General features: G+C 33.9%; 1 protein-coding gene across 1 annotated transcript in view; it reads left to right on the top strand.

Moving 5' to 3' along the window:
- SYT10 (synaptotagmin 10) overlaps positions 1-19351 on the top strand; it is a 72877-nt gene that overhangs the window by 28626 nt on the left and 24900 nt on the right. The window contains exons 2-3 of the mRNA XM_044677975.1: positions 846-1194; positions 13248-13815. Coding sequence (XP_044533910.1) covers positions 846-1194; positions 13248-13815 — 917 coding nt within the window. The remainder of the gene's footprint in view (positions 1-845; positions 1195-13247; positions 13816-19351) is intronic.

The raw sequence follows: 19351 nt of genomic DNA, 5'->3' as shown, positions 1-19351 counted from the left end.
GTAGAAATAGAGCTCACATAACACCATTTTCTATTTCTTCTAATGGTGCAATTCTCACATAGAGTAGGAGCAGACAATTCATATTAATATTTAGCATTCTCACCTACCAGAAGCAATTATAGGTTTTGATTTTTAAGACTTTGAAGGATAACCCAGGCAAAGCTCTTGCAGCAGAGCATTTGCTACTACATAAATCTGGTCAGTAATCAACCTTTAGTGGTTCAAATTTTGAAATGAGTTTTGTTTGGAAATGATACTTGTGTATCTTGTGATTGCTATGCATGTTCAATTTTTTTGCTCTTATCAAACTTTCTCAAGAGTTTTTAAAGGAAACTTTAAAAAGACAAAAGGAATAGTTTTCTGTTTCCAATGACTATATGAAAACTATGTGGCTTTTTAATTTGTTGTAAAGCCAATACAGTAGCTAGAGCTCTGGACCAGGAGTTAGGAAGACCTGAGTTCAAATTTGACCTCAAATACTTACTAGCCATGTGACCATGGGCAAGTCATTTAACCTCTTTTTGCCACAGTTTCCTGTTATTAAATGGAGATGATAGTAACATCTACTCCTATGGTTGTAAGGATCAAATGAGTTTTGTAAAGGTGTGGTATGTAAATGTTTATTCTCCCCTTATATGTAAAATGTTTTACAAACTTTCAAGTGCTATATAAATGCTAAATGTTAGAAAAATGCATATTAAAGGATTAAAAGAAGGAAGATTAATCTTTAAAATATTATTGTTTCAAAGTTTCTTCTTTTTCACACAGTGCCTGGCATATAGTAGATGCTAAATAAATGTTTACTGACTGATTCCAATGAGTTGATTTTTTTCCTTTTGTTACAGATATCTCTATCAGTCTTTTAGCTGTAATAGTTACCTTTTGTGGCCTGGCCTTGCTGGTAGTCTCATTCTTTGTCTTCTGGAAGCTTTGCTGGCCATCTTTGAGAAGCAAACTCCTTACTTCCAATATCAGTACCCTGCCACAGAGCATCTCCAGTGCTCCAGTCTTGGAGATTAATGAAAAAGAAGAGAAAAATGAAAACGAGAAGGTGTCCCCAAAAATTGAATCTGCAATGAAAATTAGCCACACTTCTCCAGATATACCTACTGAGGTACAGAATGCTTTGAAAGAACATCTCATTAAACATGGACCTGTCCAGAGGCAGACAACTGAGCCCACATCTTCATCCCGGTAAGGAAAATCCAAATATATTGATATCTTAATAGTTATTTTTAAGTTTCTCTAAATGACAGAGCTGGTGTAAAGAGAGAAAAGAAGGACCAACAGATGGAAAATGAGAATGACAAGCACAAAAGATGGAACAAACATTCAAAGAGTGGAAAAGAAGTAATGATAACTTTCAGTGAGAGAAAAGTACAAATAGGAGAAGGGAGAGGAAGAAAGGATAAAAGAAAACTAGTAAACAGAAAAAGATACAGAGACAATGATAGTATCTTAAGAATTATATAAAGTTGGTTAAACAGAGAGTAATACAGAAGGTTAAGCAAGGATGCTAGACTTATTGACAAGAAAATATGGGTTCAATTACCCACTCTGATGCTCATTAACTATGGGACTTAGGATCTATGAGATCCAAATTCTTTTAAAATAGTGGCAATAATCCCTGTTGTATTATTATATTAGACTCAAATGAGAGAGCATATGTAAAGTACAAGTATTAAAAAAAGATTAAATGTTATTGTAAATAAGCCTATCCAGTGGAAATTTTAAAAATATATAAATTTTAATAATTTAATTAAATATTTTCCAATTGCATGTAAACAAATTTTTAACAATCATTTTTAAAAATTTTGAGTTTCAATTTTTCCCCTACTCTCATCCCCAACTTGAGAAGGTAAACAATTCAATACTAATCATACAAATAGTCATGGAAAACGTATTTCCATATTAGTATTGTTGCAAAAGAAAACAGACCAAGAAAAAGGAAAAAAAATTTAATGTATGCTTCAAACTGTATTCAGAGCTCATTGATTCTCTTTCTGGATATAGATAGCATTTTTCATGAGTGCTTTGGAATTGTCTTGGATCACTGTTGATCAGTGTAGCTAAGCTAGTCTTTCACAGTTGGTCATTTTTATATTTCAGTTAAAGTACACAATGTTCTCCTGGTTCTGCTTATTTTGATTTATATAAATTCATGTTTCCCCAGGTTTTTCTGAAACCATCCTACTAATCATTTCTTATAGTACAAAAGTATTCCATCCAATAATATGCCACAACTTTTTGAGCCACTTCCCAACTGATGAGCATTCCCTCAATTTCTAATTCATTTCTGCCACAAAAAGAGCTGTCATTAATAATTTTTGTACATTAGGTCCTTTTCCTTTTTCTTTGATTTCTTTGGGATACAGGCCTAATAGTGGTATGGCTGGGTTAAAGTGTATACACAGTTTTATAGCCATTTGGGCTTAGTTCCAAATTGTTCTCCAGAATGTCAGATTATTTCACAACTCCATCAACAGTGCATCAGTGTTATAATTTTTCCATCTCTTCCACAGGTTTTGTCATTTTCTTTTTTCATCCTATTAAACAATCTGGCGTGTGTGAGATGGTACCTCAGAATTGTTTTAATTTGCATTTCTCTAATTGGTAGTGATGTAGAGCATTTTTTTCATGTAACTATTTGTAGCTTTTATTTCTTCTTCTGAAAGTTGCCTGTTCATATCTTTTAATGTTACATTTAATTCTGTTTCTGTAACAAGATAATTGTATGAATCTGATTAAGTCAGAATTGATGGGAACAAATGAGATTATCAAAGGAAAAAGCTTATAGAGAAGACTGCTCAGGAAAACACCTTGGATGATAGCTGCACTTAGCATGCAGATGAATGCTAATCCAACAAAGAAGCAGTTATATAAGAAGGAGGAGAAATGGAAGAAAACTGTGTTGCAGAGTGCAAAAGCCAAGGGGAGAGAGACTATCCACAAAAAGAGAGGTGTTCAGCCATGTCAAAAACTACAGAAAGGTCAAATCAAGTGAGGATAAGGAAAAGCCATTGGAATTTGATTCAACAATTGCCCAAAAACTTGTTGACAAGTACCTGCTGTTATTCATAAATATCAAGATGCTTAGAAGTATGGATGGAAATTAAAAAAAAACACTTTATTATATACTCAAAGCATATTCACTGTTCACAAAAAACAAACAACTGAGCAGCAGTTTCAGCAACCTAATATAGGTTTTAGTTACATATGCAGAATGGACACAGTGGAATTTTGTAGAAAGCAGAAGGGAAAGTTGTGATTTGCACATCAAATAACAGCAGAAGGAAAGATTTTTATCAGTTTAAAACAGGAGAGCAAATATCAGTTCTATAGCTAGAATTTGGTTAGTATGTGATTTGCTCATCTTAAATAAATGGCAGCAAGATTATGAAACCAAAAATTCTATCACAATTTAGCAGTTACAAGGTCATTGGTGGTACCCACTGCAGGTTGCTCTAATTGCTCTTTTGTTCACCTACAACTTTTTTCTAGTTATTTTTTAAAAGATTAATTAACCAAAAGAGGTGATAAGTTCTTGGACTAGAGAGAAGAAATTCTGTTGTTTTGTTTCAAAGAGGTCTCTCTTTACAATTGCTTCAAGCTTTTGCTACCTAGAATTTCTCAAAGCTTATACTCTTTAAAGCCCTACACAGGCAGGACTGATTTTTTTTTGTTAGCCTAACATTGTTTTCTTCTTGCTCTCAAGGCATCTCCCCTCCTCTCTACTCCTCCTTTATTGTTAGCAAATTGCTAACAATGGGTAATAGAAGAAACTAGAAATGGATAAGGAGATAACCCCATAATATCCAGCGTTGCTTAGTGCTTAAGAAACAGTATTTTGAAATTCACTTTTTGCATTGAAGCAAATCAGTTCTTACTTTGTAGCGCCATTCTCCAGAGCTATTTTTTTTTAATTCAGAAGGTTTGTTTAAAGAGAAAAATGGAGTAAAAGACAAAGTTTCACTCAAGGGCTGCCTCCTACTTAATGGACTTTCCTTATCCGATTGCTAGTAATGATTTCTCTCTCTCCCTCTCTCCCTCTCTCTTTCTCTCCCTTCTTTCTCTTCCCCCCACCCCCTGCTCCACCATCCCTCTCTCACACAGACACACACAAATACCTACTATGTGTCAGACACTGTGGTAAGTGTTGAGGATGCAAAAAAAGGCAAAAGACAGTCCCTAGCTTCAAGTAGCTTATACTTAATGGGGAAGACAACATGTAAAAAAAATATACAATGAAGACTTCTTAAGAATATTCCCCTCCCTTATCACTTCCTACTTTTCCCTTCCCCTGGAATGTTCCTATTTGTTGGAATTAGTCACTAAAGCATCAGGTTTTGTGAAAGCACCATCTTCCCACTGAATGTATTATGTTCATTTCAAATAAGCGAAACTTTGATTTTTATACATTTTTTAAATGCTCATAGGTCTGCTAGAGGGGTGGGGTGAGTGAAAGTCATCCAAAATGGATGTCAATTACTGTGTCTTAAAAAATAAGTAATGTTTTGGGATATCTGAACTTTTTTTTCAATTATTCTGACATGTGAGATAACTTTAATGTATGAGCTGTCAATGTTGAGGAAAAGCAAAAATAAAAGTAAAATTATTTATGTTTATTAGTATCCACAATAGGAATAGATTAATCTAATCCACTAGTCACTAGTGGAAAGAGAATTTACTAGATTTGGAATCAGGGAACCTGGGATCAAAATCAGGCTCTGTCACTTATTCTCTGTAGCAATTTATTTGGCCTAACCTCTCTGGGCCTCAGTTTTCTAACCTGAAAATAAGAAGTTGGACTAGATGACCTCTAAGATCTCTTTTAGCTTTTTAAGTCTGTGATCCTATAATGTATTTTACATCTAAATTCTTTCACTCTTATGAAAAATTGCAGATATTTTTGCAGGTCTTTGGTGGGGTATCCTTGTCCTTATTTTCTCTTTATGAATAGCATCTGTATAGGGCTGTGTTTAGCTATAAGTATATTCCTTCAAGCTGCAGAGTTCATTTGGGGAATGTTGTTTTAACTAGGATAATAAAGAACTTCTTGCCCCCAGTTCTTAGAACCTGACTTTTGATACACTGAAAGCATAATGTTTGTGTCCATGTTTCCCAATCATGGCCAAGCAATGTTCATGAAACCTAGATATCTCAAAGACGGCAACATAGTAATAAAGGCAAAGGTTTTTCTCCCTTCTGCAATGTGGAGAATGCTTAGCTTGTGCCATATCAGGCTCCAACAATAGGAGAAAATTCTAATGTAAACCTCACTGCATTTTGATTGGCTGATATTTCATTTGAGTGAGAGTAATAGTCATACCATTGTCATTACCAAAAAGCCGGATGTGTTGCCATGGAAATGGTAAAGCATTGTAATAATTAAAGCTTCAGTTAACTGACACACTAATCTGTGATTTAGAACATATCCTCAGTACTGTGTAATTAGGGCACTGGCTCTACTAGAATAATACTCTTACTATACTTTGATTCCTATTAGGAAAGGGTGTAGAGCTACATGATTGTATTCAGAGGTATTCAAAAGCAATTACTGGTTTTGTTGAAGAGGATTAATTGTTATATTACATCGAAAGATACTCTGAAAAATAGAGGGTAGTGTGGTATAGTGGAAAAAATCACTTACCCAAGGTCTGGTCCTTTCCCCTACTATTTGGGAAGCTGAGCCAGTATTTACTCTAAAACCATGGATCTATAGACTGGGGTCACTAATATTTCCAGTGCTTAATTCACGTCTGTTTTTTGGAAATCACTGTATGAAATATAGGTGATATGACATGATTAAATTCTAGTTTTTATTTACAGCAACTATACAGTGACAGATGGGTCCTAATATCTCAGGAAACAGCTAATTTGGGATAGCTGGACGTGATTTCTGTAGCTTGGAGAAATGGAAAAAGTACTTGTTTTGTATTCAAAGGGCCTGGGTTTGACTCTTAGCCCTACTACTTAATGATCCTATAGGTGTTCAAATTTGGGGCAACAGGTGTTCTGGGGAAATGCTTTATAAATGAGAGGCACTCTGATAATCATATTTATTGGGATGGGTGTGATAGGCAATGCAAAGGTAATGTGAGACAATGTAATAGCAGTTTTAACCATATTCAATTAAATTCACGAGTTGCATAGGAGGCATGATTATAAAGCCATAGAATTAATAGGTCCAGAAAGGAGCAATAGTTCAAGAAGATTTTCCCATGTTTCTGCCTTTGTGTTAAAGTGACCAGATATTAAAGTATATGTTGATTTAATTTGAAAAAACAAATAACAACAACAAAAAAGACCCCTAACCCCAAATTATTTTTTAGGGAATTAAATCAGAGCTTAGAATCAAAGTCATGTTATGGCATTTAGAGGCAGTTGAGATCTTAATTATCATTCAATCCAGTTTTCTCATTTTGCAGATTAGAATATTGAGCCCAAGAGAAGTTAAGTAGCTTGCCCAAAGTTACACACATCATTTGACTACAAGTCTAGTACTGATCTGATTTAGTGTTCTTTCTTCTATATCAGAGCTACAAATTTTAAATGAGACTGCTTTTCTTTTGTGGCTTTTGGAATTTCTCTTAACTGAATTTTTTATTTTGTATTTGCATAAAAATGGTGATACATGTACTAGTCACCAGATATACATAATGAAAGACATCTAAAGGATGCTATATCATTTAAAATTCATCCAATTTCAGCTACTGTTATTCCTTTCTACTCTGATATTTTATCATGTACCATCATGTTTGTTTTTCTCCCCTACTATTTTAGTTAATCCATGGTTTGGTTAGATCATTAACACATTTCGTTTCCTTCTTCTATATGAAGCTTTTGCCAGAACTACTTTTCTGTAGGTTCCTTTTTTTCCCTATGAAGATGATTTGGGGAGGTAAATTCCTTTTAGCTTTTTCTAGATACCGCATATGATCTTGACCCTAAATCTATAGAATAGGGTCAAAGTCAAGATCAAAGTAAAATTACAGAAATATGCTCAGTAATCATTTCAAAAATGTAATCTAGCATTTTAAACATGTACTCATTTAAATTCAAAATTTAAACAAAAAAATCTTATAAATTATCCTTTTATCCTTTTTTAGAATACCCTAGGAAATATTCTTCATTGGATAAAGAAATAAAGGAGTACTTTTTCTTTAAAACACTTAAGTTCTAGGCATACGTGTCTAAAACATCTACGATAAAAGTAGTAATTATTTACCATTTCTGGTTCGTATGACCAGCAAAGTGGCAGATCTATCATTATCTGTTAATCACTTCAACACTATAATCTCCAAATAAAAGCATTAAGTGCCAAATGCAGAGTAGGGAGATCTAAGCCATCAAGACAAGAAAACTAAAGATCAGGATAAGGTAGGAACCTTATGAAAGAAGATAAAAAACAAAATAAAACAGTAATACTTAAAAGTCCTCCTTCCCATTCCCTTCCTGCCTAGAATTAAATAGAAGTCCCAAGATTGTGTCAGCCAGCCCTAAAGTAAGAACCCCAACTGAGCAGAACCTATTCTACTCAGTTACATGAAGGAGAGGAGGAGGAGAGCAGAAAAATAAATTAGCTACCCTGAAAATGCTAGAGTTGCCTTTCTAAGTCTGATGAAGAGTGTAAGACTGACTATTTATCTGGGACTCAGAGTGATTTGAAGAAACTGATTTTTTTGTAACTCAGTAATCTGAAGAAACTATCTTTGAAAATTACAGCCTGGCTGAAGTCTGTCTTCTACTGGATCATTCCACACCAGCTCTCATGGTCTCTAAGATAAATTAATCAAATGTCCTTGAGCTTTGTGTAAACACATCTGGTCCCAGATTCTCTTTCCATGATTGAGTTTATCACTTGGCCTCAGCTATGTGATCTGACCCCAAGACTCAGTGGATCATTGTACTGCTGAAACCTTCATACTCTTTTCTTGCTGTCTTATGCTAAAAATATGTACCAGAGATGTCTTTGTTCCCTCTTGTACCTGGATGGCCTTCACCCCATTGCTGGGAACTCTCCACCCATACCACCTCAGATCACTTTCTGGATCAGCCTTTCCAACCTCTTTCCATCCTTCCCTAAGAATTATAAAATTGCTGGCCAACTATACTTTGAATGTTGATTGATATTAGACCAATTAACCCCCATGAACATGTATGTCATAGCTTAATAAAGATTATCTTGATTTTAAGGCATGTATCTCTTGGTTATCTCTGAGTTCTAGGAAAGTGAGATGGAGGTCTCTAGGGGTCTCAGTGCTTCAGGATATTTTCTCCAACAGGGTTTGTGACTTTCCCAGAGCCACAATAGCCAGTAAGTGTCTGAGCCCAGATTTGAACTCCCAAAGCTGAGTCTTCCTGACTCTGGACCTTGCCCTCTAATCACTGTGTCACCCATCTGCCCAAGGTACCTTTCAGTTTTAAATAAATAAAAAGAGAAATAAGTAATTTAAGCAAATTCAAAGAGTTTAGGATAGGGTAGGCAAATAAGAATGAGACTGAGAAGAACTAATGGGAAATAAATTATCATCATAGTAGAATAAGCACAAATAATTATAGAGGCAATAAATCCTGCAGGATGAAAACACAAAATAAAATAATACAAAGAACTGTAGGGGAAACTAATTAGAAAAAAAAACCTTGCCAGAAATTAAGTTTAGTCCTAACAGCTTATCCTACATACCAGTATGAGTTTAAAATAGTTATAGGACCTGAGTATTAAAGATACCCTACTTAAAAAATATAGGAAAAAACCAGATTAAATACCTTTCATACCCATAGCTAAGGAGATAATTCCTAATCAAATGGGGTGGAGGGAATCAAAAAAGATAAAAGATATTTTTTGATTTTATGAAATTGAAAAAGCTTTTGCACTATCAAAATAAACAGAACTAGGATCACATGATAAACAATACAGTGGGAAAATATTTTACACCAAATGTCTTTGATAAGAATCTAATATGCAAGAAGGATAGATAATTCTTTCAAATATATGATTCAGCTAGGTTATAAAGTTGATTAAACATTGGGCTTGAAGTCAAGAAAACTGATGTTTGAACCCTGAATCAAATACTAACTAGCTGTGAAACCCTATGCAAGTCATTTGAACCATTTTCAATCTCAGTTTCCTCATCTGTAAATTGAGAAAAAATATTAGGACCTTATCTAATAGGGTTATTGTGAAGACAAATTGAAGAAATATATCAAAAAAACACTGTAAACCTCAAAATATCATATAAATGTTAATGATAAGGATGAGGATGAACAAAAAGTTCTCAAAAGAATGGCAAACTACTAAAAATCATGTGAAAAATTGTTCTAATCACCATGGACCTCCAGAATCATCCCCCTTCTCCCCTGCCACATTTCTATGCTGAAAAAAACCTATGTCCTCAGAACCTCCTCTCTTTTTCCATGATTCCCTCCCTTTGAATGTAAGCTCCTTGAGAGTAGGAACTATTTTAATTGCATTTGTTTCCCTAGCAGTTAGCACAGTGCATTGTGCATAATGTTAAGTGTTTACTAAATGCTGTCTGTTTGTCATCTACCTACCTATCAACAGAACTGAACATTTACCTTACATCAAGAAAACTGGCAAAGATGATGAAAGATGGGTATGGTCAAATTTGAAGGGACTTGTTGAAAGACATGTACACTATGGGTGAAGCTGTGGATTACCCATCCATTCTGAAAAACCATTTGGGTTGTATGTTGTTTTTCAAATATTCTTATACTTTGACCCAAAAATCCCTTTGTCAGGCATACAGGATGGTCAAATATAGAAAGATCCAACATATTCTAAAATATTTAAGGTAGCACTTTTGGTAATGAAAATTGCTTATGTAGCCTTCTGGTACTGGAGGTTTATTTTTGTTTTGTTTTTCCATTGGGAGTTATTTGTGGCTTGTACAATTCCTTTTCCTGATATTGTTATTTAGTTTTATTTCTTAATGAAGGAGATAGTTTCAGAAAAATCTGGGAAAAATTATGTGAACTGAAATGAAGTGAAATGGTCAGAACCTGGAGAACAATTTATACAATAACAATATTGTAAAGACAATTAACTTTGGAAGGCATAAGAAGGGGCAACTAGATGGCTCAATGTGATAGAGAATCAGGCCTGGAGACCAGAGGCCCTGGGTTCAAATATGGCCTCAGCCACTTCCTAGCTGTGTGACCCTAGGCAAGTCACTTAACCTCAATTGCCTAGCCCTTATGCACTTTTGCCTTGGAACTAATATTTATTATCAATTCTGAAACAGAAGTTAAGGGTTTAAGAAAGGAAGGGAGGGAGGAAGGAAAAAAGGGAGAAAGGAAGAAAAAAGGGAGGAAGGAAGAAAGGAAGGAAGGAAGGAAGAAAGGCATAGGAGCTATGGTTAACACAATGACCAACTACAATTCCAAAGTACTCACAATGAAAAATGCTATCCTCTTCCAGAAAGAGAAGTGATGAACTGAGAGTGTAGATATAAGCATATTTTCTTTTTCCTTCCTTCTTTCTTTTTTTTCAAGGTGAATGAAAGGGGAAATGGCTAATGAAGGAATTTGTTTTGTTAACTATAGTTATTTGTAATGGACTTTGTTTTTCTTGCTTTCTTAGCAGGTAAGGGAGGGGGAGGATGGAAGGAGAGAATTTGGAACTGAAAATAAAATTGAATTTGAAAAAATAGTTTATTCCTATGTTAGCCTGAACACTTTATATTTTTGTAAGTATTCATCTATTTTCACTAAATTATCAGTTTTTAGCATATAATTGACCTAAATAGCTTCTGACAATGTGCTTTATTTCCTCTCCTAAAATGTTAAATTCTTTTTCATTTTTGATATATTAATCTACTCCCCCCCACCATTTTTAAAACTTCCTCCCAACTTTATATATCAATTTTGTGTGTTTTTTGCTTTTAATTTTATTCATATCTTTAATTTTTAGATTTTTCTATTTTATTATTGTCAAGGATTTCTTATTCAATATTTTTCAACTCTTTAATTATATGCTAATTCATTGATTTATTCTTTCTTGTTAATAAAAATATTTGGAGATAAAAATTTTCCCCTCAGAACTTCTTTAGCTGCCTCTCATATATTTATTCATTTTTTCTCATTATTGACATTTTCTTTGATGAAATTTTCTATTGTTTCTCTAATTTGCTCATTATAATTATGTAATTTAGTCTCTTCTTTAAAATGTGTTCTTTAGAAATTATTTATGAAATATATTTTGTTGCATTATGTTCAGTAAATGATATGTTTAGTATATCTGGTACAAATTTGTACTACCAATACATGTTCATTTTATGGAAATATGCCATATGTAGTTGAGAGATGTAAAGTCCTTTTTATTTCAGTTCAGTAATTGCCCGAGACCTATGATCTCTATATTTCTAATATTCTATCCAGTTCCTTGGTTCCTTTTTTATTTATAATTTGGTTAGATTAGATCTCAATAGACTACATTTGGTTACTAGGTACATATATTAGTTGTTGATATTGACTCATTATCTATAATACTACTAGCCTAATGTAATGGGTAATTTCCCTACTGATCTCTCTTTTTTTTATCTTGTTGGAAATAGTGATTGCTACCTCTAAAATTTTGAGTTCAGCCAAAGCAAAATGGAATTTGCTCTAGTCATTCATTTTAGTCTTTTCCATTGCTTGCTTTTTTGGGACTTAAAGGAAGCCAGGAACATCAGTAAACAAATTGGATGGGGAGAATAATCCAGGCATAGGGGACAGCCAGAGAAAATGCTGGGACCCAAGAGATGGAGTGTCTTATTTTTGGAATAACCAACCAGGAAGCCAGTGAAACTGCATAGAAGAGTACATGCTTAAGAGCAAGGGAAGCCTGGAAATGTAGAAAGGAACATTTTAGGAAAATGAGTGGAGAATGGATTGAAGTAAGGAGAGATTTGAGGTACACTGATCTACTAGCAAACTATTGCCATATTGACATAGTGGTGGCAGTGCTAGAGGAAAGAAGGGGATATATATATATATATATATATATATATATATATATACATATATACATATATATCAGAGATGCTGCAATGATAAAATTGACAACAGCCTGGATATGGGAAATGAGAGATCATGATGAGTCCAGGATTGTGTCTAGGTTGTGNGGGCTTAGCACACTGCCTGACCCATAGTAAGCCCTATTAATATATGTGTGTTGCCTTGCTATGCCTCCCTGCTAACTAGGGATGAGGCTCCATTGCTTGTTATTGAGGAATTGTCAGCATCCTCTAAAGTTCTAGTTGTTCTGTCCTGCTTATTGCTCTGGTGCTGAGCCTTGTGCTATATTTTAGGGTGATAAGAATTTAAATTCGCCATAGTCCTAGTCCTCAAGGAGTTTATAATTTATTCAGCTGGAAGGGGATATATATATATATATATATATATATATATATATATACATATATACATATATATGAGAGATGCTGCAATGATAAAATTGACAACAGCCTGGATATGGGAAATGAGAGATCATGATGAGTCCAGGATTGTGTCTAGGTTGTGAGCTTGGGAGACTGGGAGGATTGTAAAAGGACACATTGGAAGTAGGGAGGCTTTGGAGGAGAAACTTCAATTCTAATTTGGACATTTTTCATTTAAGCTATTGACTGGACATCCATTTCGAGATGTCTGAAAGGCAGTTGTAGATGAGAGATTGAGAGTTAGCAGAGAGATTGGGAAATTAAAGGTAGATTTGATAATAGGTAAGGGAACTGATAAGATCACCAAATGAAGCAATATAGAGGGAGAAGAGGACAGAACTCTGAGAGATACCTACAGTTAAAAGGGTATGATCTGGAAGAAGATCAAGCAAAGGAGACAGAAAGAGTGGTCAGATGGCTAGGAGGAAAACCAGGACCCAGAAAGTACCATATGTCTTAAGTAAACATTCCTTAGGGGACCCTCTTTACCCTCAGAATCTTCTTTAGAAATATACAGGTATTAAGAAGACATCAAAATCAAATATTTTATCTTAATCTTACACATTTGAGTGGAAAGTATTTCTTTTGAAAATTGTTTTACTAAGTGCCAAAAACTTGTAGAAAAACCCATAAATGTAGAAAATATCTTGCATTCTATATTTCTGTACTTTTAAAAATTGCTTAATAATATAAAATATGAAAAAATCATTATATTTGTGTACCTTTTCTTCTAGATAATCTAAGTGGTGTTTGTGTTTGTGTGTGTATCTCTGTGTGTGTGTGTGTGTGTGTACATACATGCAGGCATAATTCCTTCAGGAGACATCTACCAAGGCAAATACAAGTGTCCAGTGTTGATTTTTCTGTGGGCACAGAACCAGTTTCATGGAGGGGAGAGACAACCACCAGCATTGGGAGAATAAAACCTGAGCTCTATAAACAGAAATCAGTTGACTCTGAGGGCAGCAGGAAAGAAGATGTCAAAACTTGTGGGAAACTTAACTTTACTCTCCAATATGATTATGAAAATGAACTACTCATTGTTAATATTATCAAAGCCTTAGATTTACCTGCAAAAGACTTCACAGGAACATCTGATCCTTATGTGAAAATATATCTTCTTCCAGATAGGAAAAAGAAGTTTCAGACCCGGGTACACAGAAAGACTTTAAATCCCCTATTTGAAGAAACCTTTCAGTTTCCTGTAGCCTATGATGAATTGAGCAACAGAAAATTACACTTAAGTATATATGATTTTGATAGATTCTCTAGACATGACATGATTGGAGAAGTGATTCTGGATAATTTTTTTGAAGTTTCTGATCTTTCCAGAGAAGCTTCAGTGTGGAAAGATATCCATTGTGCCACTACCGTAAGTAATGATTTACTTAAATGAATTCTTTCCAGTAAAATGTTTTCACTGCAACATAAGAACATTTGAGGTGTTATTTTATTTTTTATCCTTGAACTGGATGGAAAGATGATACAATCATCCAAACATCTTCGACATAGTTATTACATATAAATACATATTATGTATATATATATATGTCTGTATATATATATATATGGATGGATATATAGTGTATATTTTTAGGAAGCTATTCAGTAAGAATCTTTATATGGGCATCTAATAAGATTATCATGATAGTGATAGTAAAATAAGGTCTTAAACACTTTTTTTGTGAATCTTAGATCTCAATGCAACCAAATTAGTTTTCACAGTATTGAATTTAACTATACATTTTACATTTAATTCTAATTTCGATGTCATAGCAAATATCATTAAAATTAATGAAAACTATGAATGGATATAAAATTTTAAACTTTTAATATTAATATATATTATAATTAATCTTAATTTTAGAGTGCGGTGAACCCAAGATGAAGCTTGCTACTTTTTAATATTGTATCAAAATGGAAGGGGGGAGTTGAGTTAGCAATCATTTAAGTAGCTACTATATGCCAGACACTATGCAGAGCTCTAGAAATACCAGTACAAATAAAAAGAAAGATAGTCCCTACTATCATGAAGCTTGCATTATAATGGAGACCAGCATATAAGAGAAAGCTGGAAGAGAGAAAAGGGAAGTTATCCAGCTTGAAGGCACTATGGAGAAAGTAGGGAGAGTCAGTAAGGGTATTTGGAAAGGAATGAAGGCATTGGTGGCCTGAATGTCTGGAAAAAAACAACCACAAAGGAATAAGGTCCTTTCATTTTATAAAGTTTAGGGCTAGAGTCAGCTTCCAAGGTAAGAGAGCTTTCTGGACCTTTGTAGGGCAAGTCATTTCCTACAAAAGTTGCCATAGAAGAGAGATAAACGAATAAACTTGAAATGTAGAACAGTTGATTTTTTTTGTGGTTTAAAAATTTCTATTGTCTAGGGATCTACTTAAAAACTGTGTTCATCAATTTTAATGAGTTTTAAAACACTGATCTTCTATAGCAGGGATTGGCAACGTATGGCTTTCAAGCCATATCTGGCTCTTTTGAGGGCCAGATATGGTTCTTTCTGCAGGAGCCATAAAGTCATTTTTTTTCAGGCGCTGTTACAGGAGTGCACACTGTGAGCACTGTAAGGCTCTCATGAAATTACATTTTTAAAAATGTGGCATTTATGGCTCTCATGGCCAAAAAGGTTGCAGACCCCTGTTCTATAGGGACATAAAAAATCAGGAACAAAGAAACCAAAAAGATTTTTTTATCTAAAATTGCTTGGAAGTATGCTTCTTTATTATGCTTATATTCAATACTTATCATTTCTCATAAAAATGGTATAGATGAGTTGCTTTTAGTATTAACACACTTCATCAATTAAGTTGAAATGTTTTACTACAATACCACAATATTGTCAGTTGTTGAAATTTCATTTTTTAATTTTCATAATGAGAGAACAAGATTTTGAAGGGAATTATTGAAAGAAATCACATTTCATATTTATACATGTAGAGGGACTTACTGAATTATGCAAAATATTTTACATTATAACATATATTCTTGGAAAAAATTGGTGCCTCTTAAGCCATTAAAAAACTTCATATGTATAAGTAATCTCTTTCCTTTTTCTTCAGCAGAATGTTCCCTCTATCATTCTCACTTTCCCATTTATTTTCATTTGCTCCCCATCTTCTTTCCTTCTACTGACATACTGTTTCCCTCATCCTCAAAAAACCCTCACTTGCATCTCTCTCCAATGGCTATCATTCACCATCATCCTAAGTCTCTTCTCTCTCTTTTTTTAAAGCATAAATATTTATTTTTACATATACTATAATAATACATGTGATTTGTTATATATAAGTTGTTATAATAAATATGCTTATCCAAGAGAAACAAATTCTCACATTAGCTCTGTTTAAAAATTGGTCACATTCTTTTTCCTCTTTCTCCCTCTTCCCACCTCCCCAAGAAGGCAAGTAAGATTATATAGTTGTACATATACTATCATATAACATATATTTCCCTATTCATCGTATTGGGGAGCAAGAGACATATTGCTTATACTAGAGAAAAATTAATGGAAGAAATAAAGTGAAGAATGTTATGTTTCAATTTGTAGTCAAACTCCATCTATTCCTTCTATGGTGGTGGATAACCTTTTTTTATCATGAGTCCCATGGAGTTGTCCTGGATTCTTTCCTTATTGAAAATAGTTAAGTCAATCACAGTTGATCATCATACAGTATTTATGTTACTGTGTACAATATTCTCCTACTTCTGATTACTTCAATTTGCATCATTTCATATAAAACTTTCCATATTTTATTGTGATCATCTTGTTTGTCATTCTTTATGGCACAATAATATTATATTATAAGCATATACCATAACTTGTTCAGCCACACCCCTTTGTCCATCCCTTCAGTTAATCTTTACTTTTTCTTATTCTTTTTAAAATTCTCTGTGGTCTGGCTTCTGACTTTAGTATCTAAGTGAAATTACTGAGAAATTGTTCTCTCCAAAGTTACCCATGATCTCTAAATTACCAAATATCCAATCAATTCAACAAAAAATTAAGTGCCTACTATAAGCCATTTTGAATAATCTCTGCCAACTCTGATGTTAAAGCCACTCAGAATTACTAAGCACTGAAAATAGAAATTAATATGAAACTAGTCCTTAGTTTGAAGGATCTCTCAGGTCATTAGAAGTAACAGGCAAACAATTATGTGCAAACAAAAGAAAAAAAAATCCCATTTGGTTTTCAAGTCTCTTTAAAACCTGCTCCTCCTCTCCCAGTCTTCTTTTACCTCACCCCCTTCTGTGAACTCTGTGATCCAGTGAAACTTGACTCCTTTGAAAGGGAGGTTCAAGCATCCACTGGCCCCTCCATTTTCCCCTCCACTGTAAAACTCTTTCCACTCTTCTACTTCCCCTTTCCTGCCTCTCCAAGTACATCCCTTTTTCTCACCCTTTCATTTTGGGGGAGAGATATACCAATATAATTGATTCACATTCATGCCTTTGGTTCATATAAATTCCTTTTAACTGCCCTAATAAATATAAAGTTCTTAAGATTTACAAGTAGCATATTCCCATATAGGAATATAAAGAGTTTTACTTTATTGAGTCCCTTGTAATTAATTTTTCATGTTTATCTTTTTATGTTTCTCATGAGTCTTATGTTTAAATGTCACATTTTCTATTCACCTCTGGTCTTTTCTTAGGGAATGCTTGAAAGTCCTCTATTTCATCAAATATCCATTTTCCCTCTAAAGGATTACACTCAGTTTTGCTGGGTAGATTATTCCTGGATATAATTCTAGTTTCTTTACCTTCTGGAATATCATATTTCAAGGCCTTTGCTCCTTTAATGTGGGAGTTGATAAATCTTGTTTAACTGTGTCTCCATGGTATGAATTGTCTTTTTGGCTCCTTGAAGAATTTTTTTCTTAACTTATTCTGGAATTTGGTTATATAGACCAGTGATGGGCAAACTTTTTAAAGAGGGGGCCAAAGGAAAGGAAATGCTCATCTGTCAGTCTGTTTCTAAGGCAACTCTTTCAAAGTTTCATTGTATTGTGTCCTACTCATTGTATTCATCACATTAGGAATAATGTCACTTGGCCAGATAGAACATTTCAGGGGGCTGCATCTGGCCCGAGAAGCGTAGTTTGCCCATCACTCTTATAGACAGTTAAACCTTGGTCCTGGATGGTTTTGAAACTCATCAAATTTGGTATTTGATATATTTTGATGAGAAAAATTTGGGGGGTATTTGACATTTGCTTGGCACTTAATGTGCTTGCTAGAACTTGTTGGCATTGCAATCTTGGAAAGCATATGTCCATTCCAGCTGAAACAAAGGATCACTTTATATTCAAGAACATAAAGAAGAGCTCAAAACAGAGGAGCTGCAGGAACTTGAAAGGGAGAAGCAACAGCTAGTGGCAGAGAAATTTTCTTCTGGTGAGGAGGCAAATGAGGATGTCCCCTCTTCATTAATCAAGAAAATGTGAGCAAAATGGGTGGAAGTGCAAAACTTTGTTGAAAAAATCACCCTGATCAACAATTATAATAAGCAGAATTATAAATTTATTATTATGTAACAAGCAGAATTATAAATTTATTAAATGACAAGACCATTTCCCACTTTAGAGGAATTTTGAAATGTAGACAAAAACAAACATCATTGGATAAGTTTCTTGTGAAACTTACACCTGGGGAATTTCCAAAAGAGTTCAGTGATGCCCTCAGAGATTATCAAGTAAAATAAGATGCCTGTGTGTTTCCCAGAATAAACATTTGGACTGTACCACAACAATTTCCAAGGGAAAACTCCAGTTAAGCACCCCCAATTGACCCAATTGAGGAGACTGTCTTAAATTTCAAAGACCTTTTATTAACTGTTTATCTAAAGACTTCAGGACAACCCTGAGAAAAAAAACTGCCAGACTGCTTCCAGTTGTCCAAGCATTTTTTTTAAGCAATACAGTGAATTATTGAGTTCTATTGTTTGTGAATCTCCATTGGCTAATTGTTCCATTGAGTTATCTCACTATTCTGTAGACAATACTGGATGGTTTTATGACTGCTCCTTTACAATGTAGTTTGAGGTTTCGAAGTGCTATCCCCTTTCATTACTTCTTTCATAATTTTCCTTGATATTCTAGATTTTTTTGTTTTTCAAAAAAAATTTTAATCAACTTCTATAAAATATTCCCTTAGTAATTTGATATAACATCAAAAGTGTAATTTTGGCAGTATTGTCATTTTTATTAATATTGCATGACGTATTTATGAGCAATGACTATTTTTCCAATATTTAAATTGTTTTTTTATTTCTTTTAGGAGCACTTTATAATTCTAGTCTTTTGAGAGCTTTCAGACATTACTCCCTAGATAATGTTTGAATTTTTTAGTTAATTTGGAATGAGATTTCCCTCTTTTTGATTAAGCAATTTCAGTAATATTTTATTTTTTACAATTACAAGTAAAAATTTTTTATAACATTCATTTTTTAACATTTTGAGCTCCAAAATTCCTCCCTCCACTTCTTCCGTTCCTCCTCCCTGAGACAATAAGCAAACTGATATACACTTATACACGTGATCATGCAAAACATTTTACTACTAATCCTGTTGTGAAAGAAGATATGTATAAAAAAAATCCCATCAAAGAAATAATGTGAAAAATGGTCTGCTTGAATCTGCATTCATACTCCATCATTTCTTTCTCTGGAGGTAAATAGCATTTTTCATGATAGATACGTTGGAGTTGTCTTGAATCATTCTGTTGCTGAGATAGCCATATCATTTACAATTGATCATTGTACAATATTGCTATTATTGTGTACAATGTTCTGGTTTTGCTCACTTCACTTAGTTCTTATAAGCGTTTCCAGGTTTTTCTGGTCATCCTTCTCAGGATTTCCTATAGCACAATAGTATTCCCTCATAATCTATAC

The sequence above is a fragment of the Gracilinanus agilis genome, chromosome 5 (assembly GCF_016433145.1).
Source record: "Gracilinanus agilis isolate LMUSP501 chromosome 5, AgileGrace, whole genome shotgun sequence".
NCBI lineage: Eukaryota > Metazoa > Chordata > Mammalia > Didelphimorphia > Didelphidae > Gracilinanus > Gracilinanus agilis.
The sequence above is the reverse complement of the archived record's forward strand: the minus strand, read 5'-3'. Positions and strand labels throughout refer to the sequence as shown.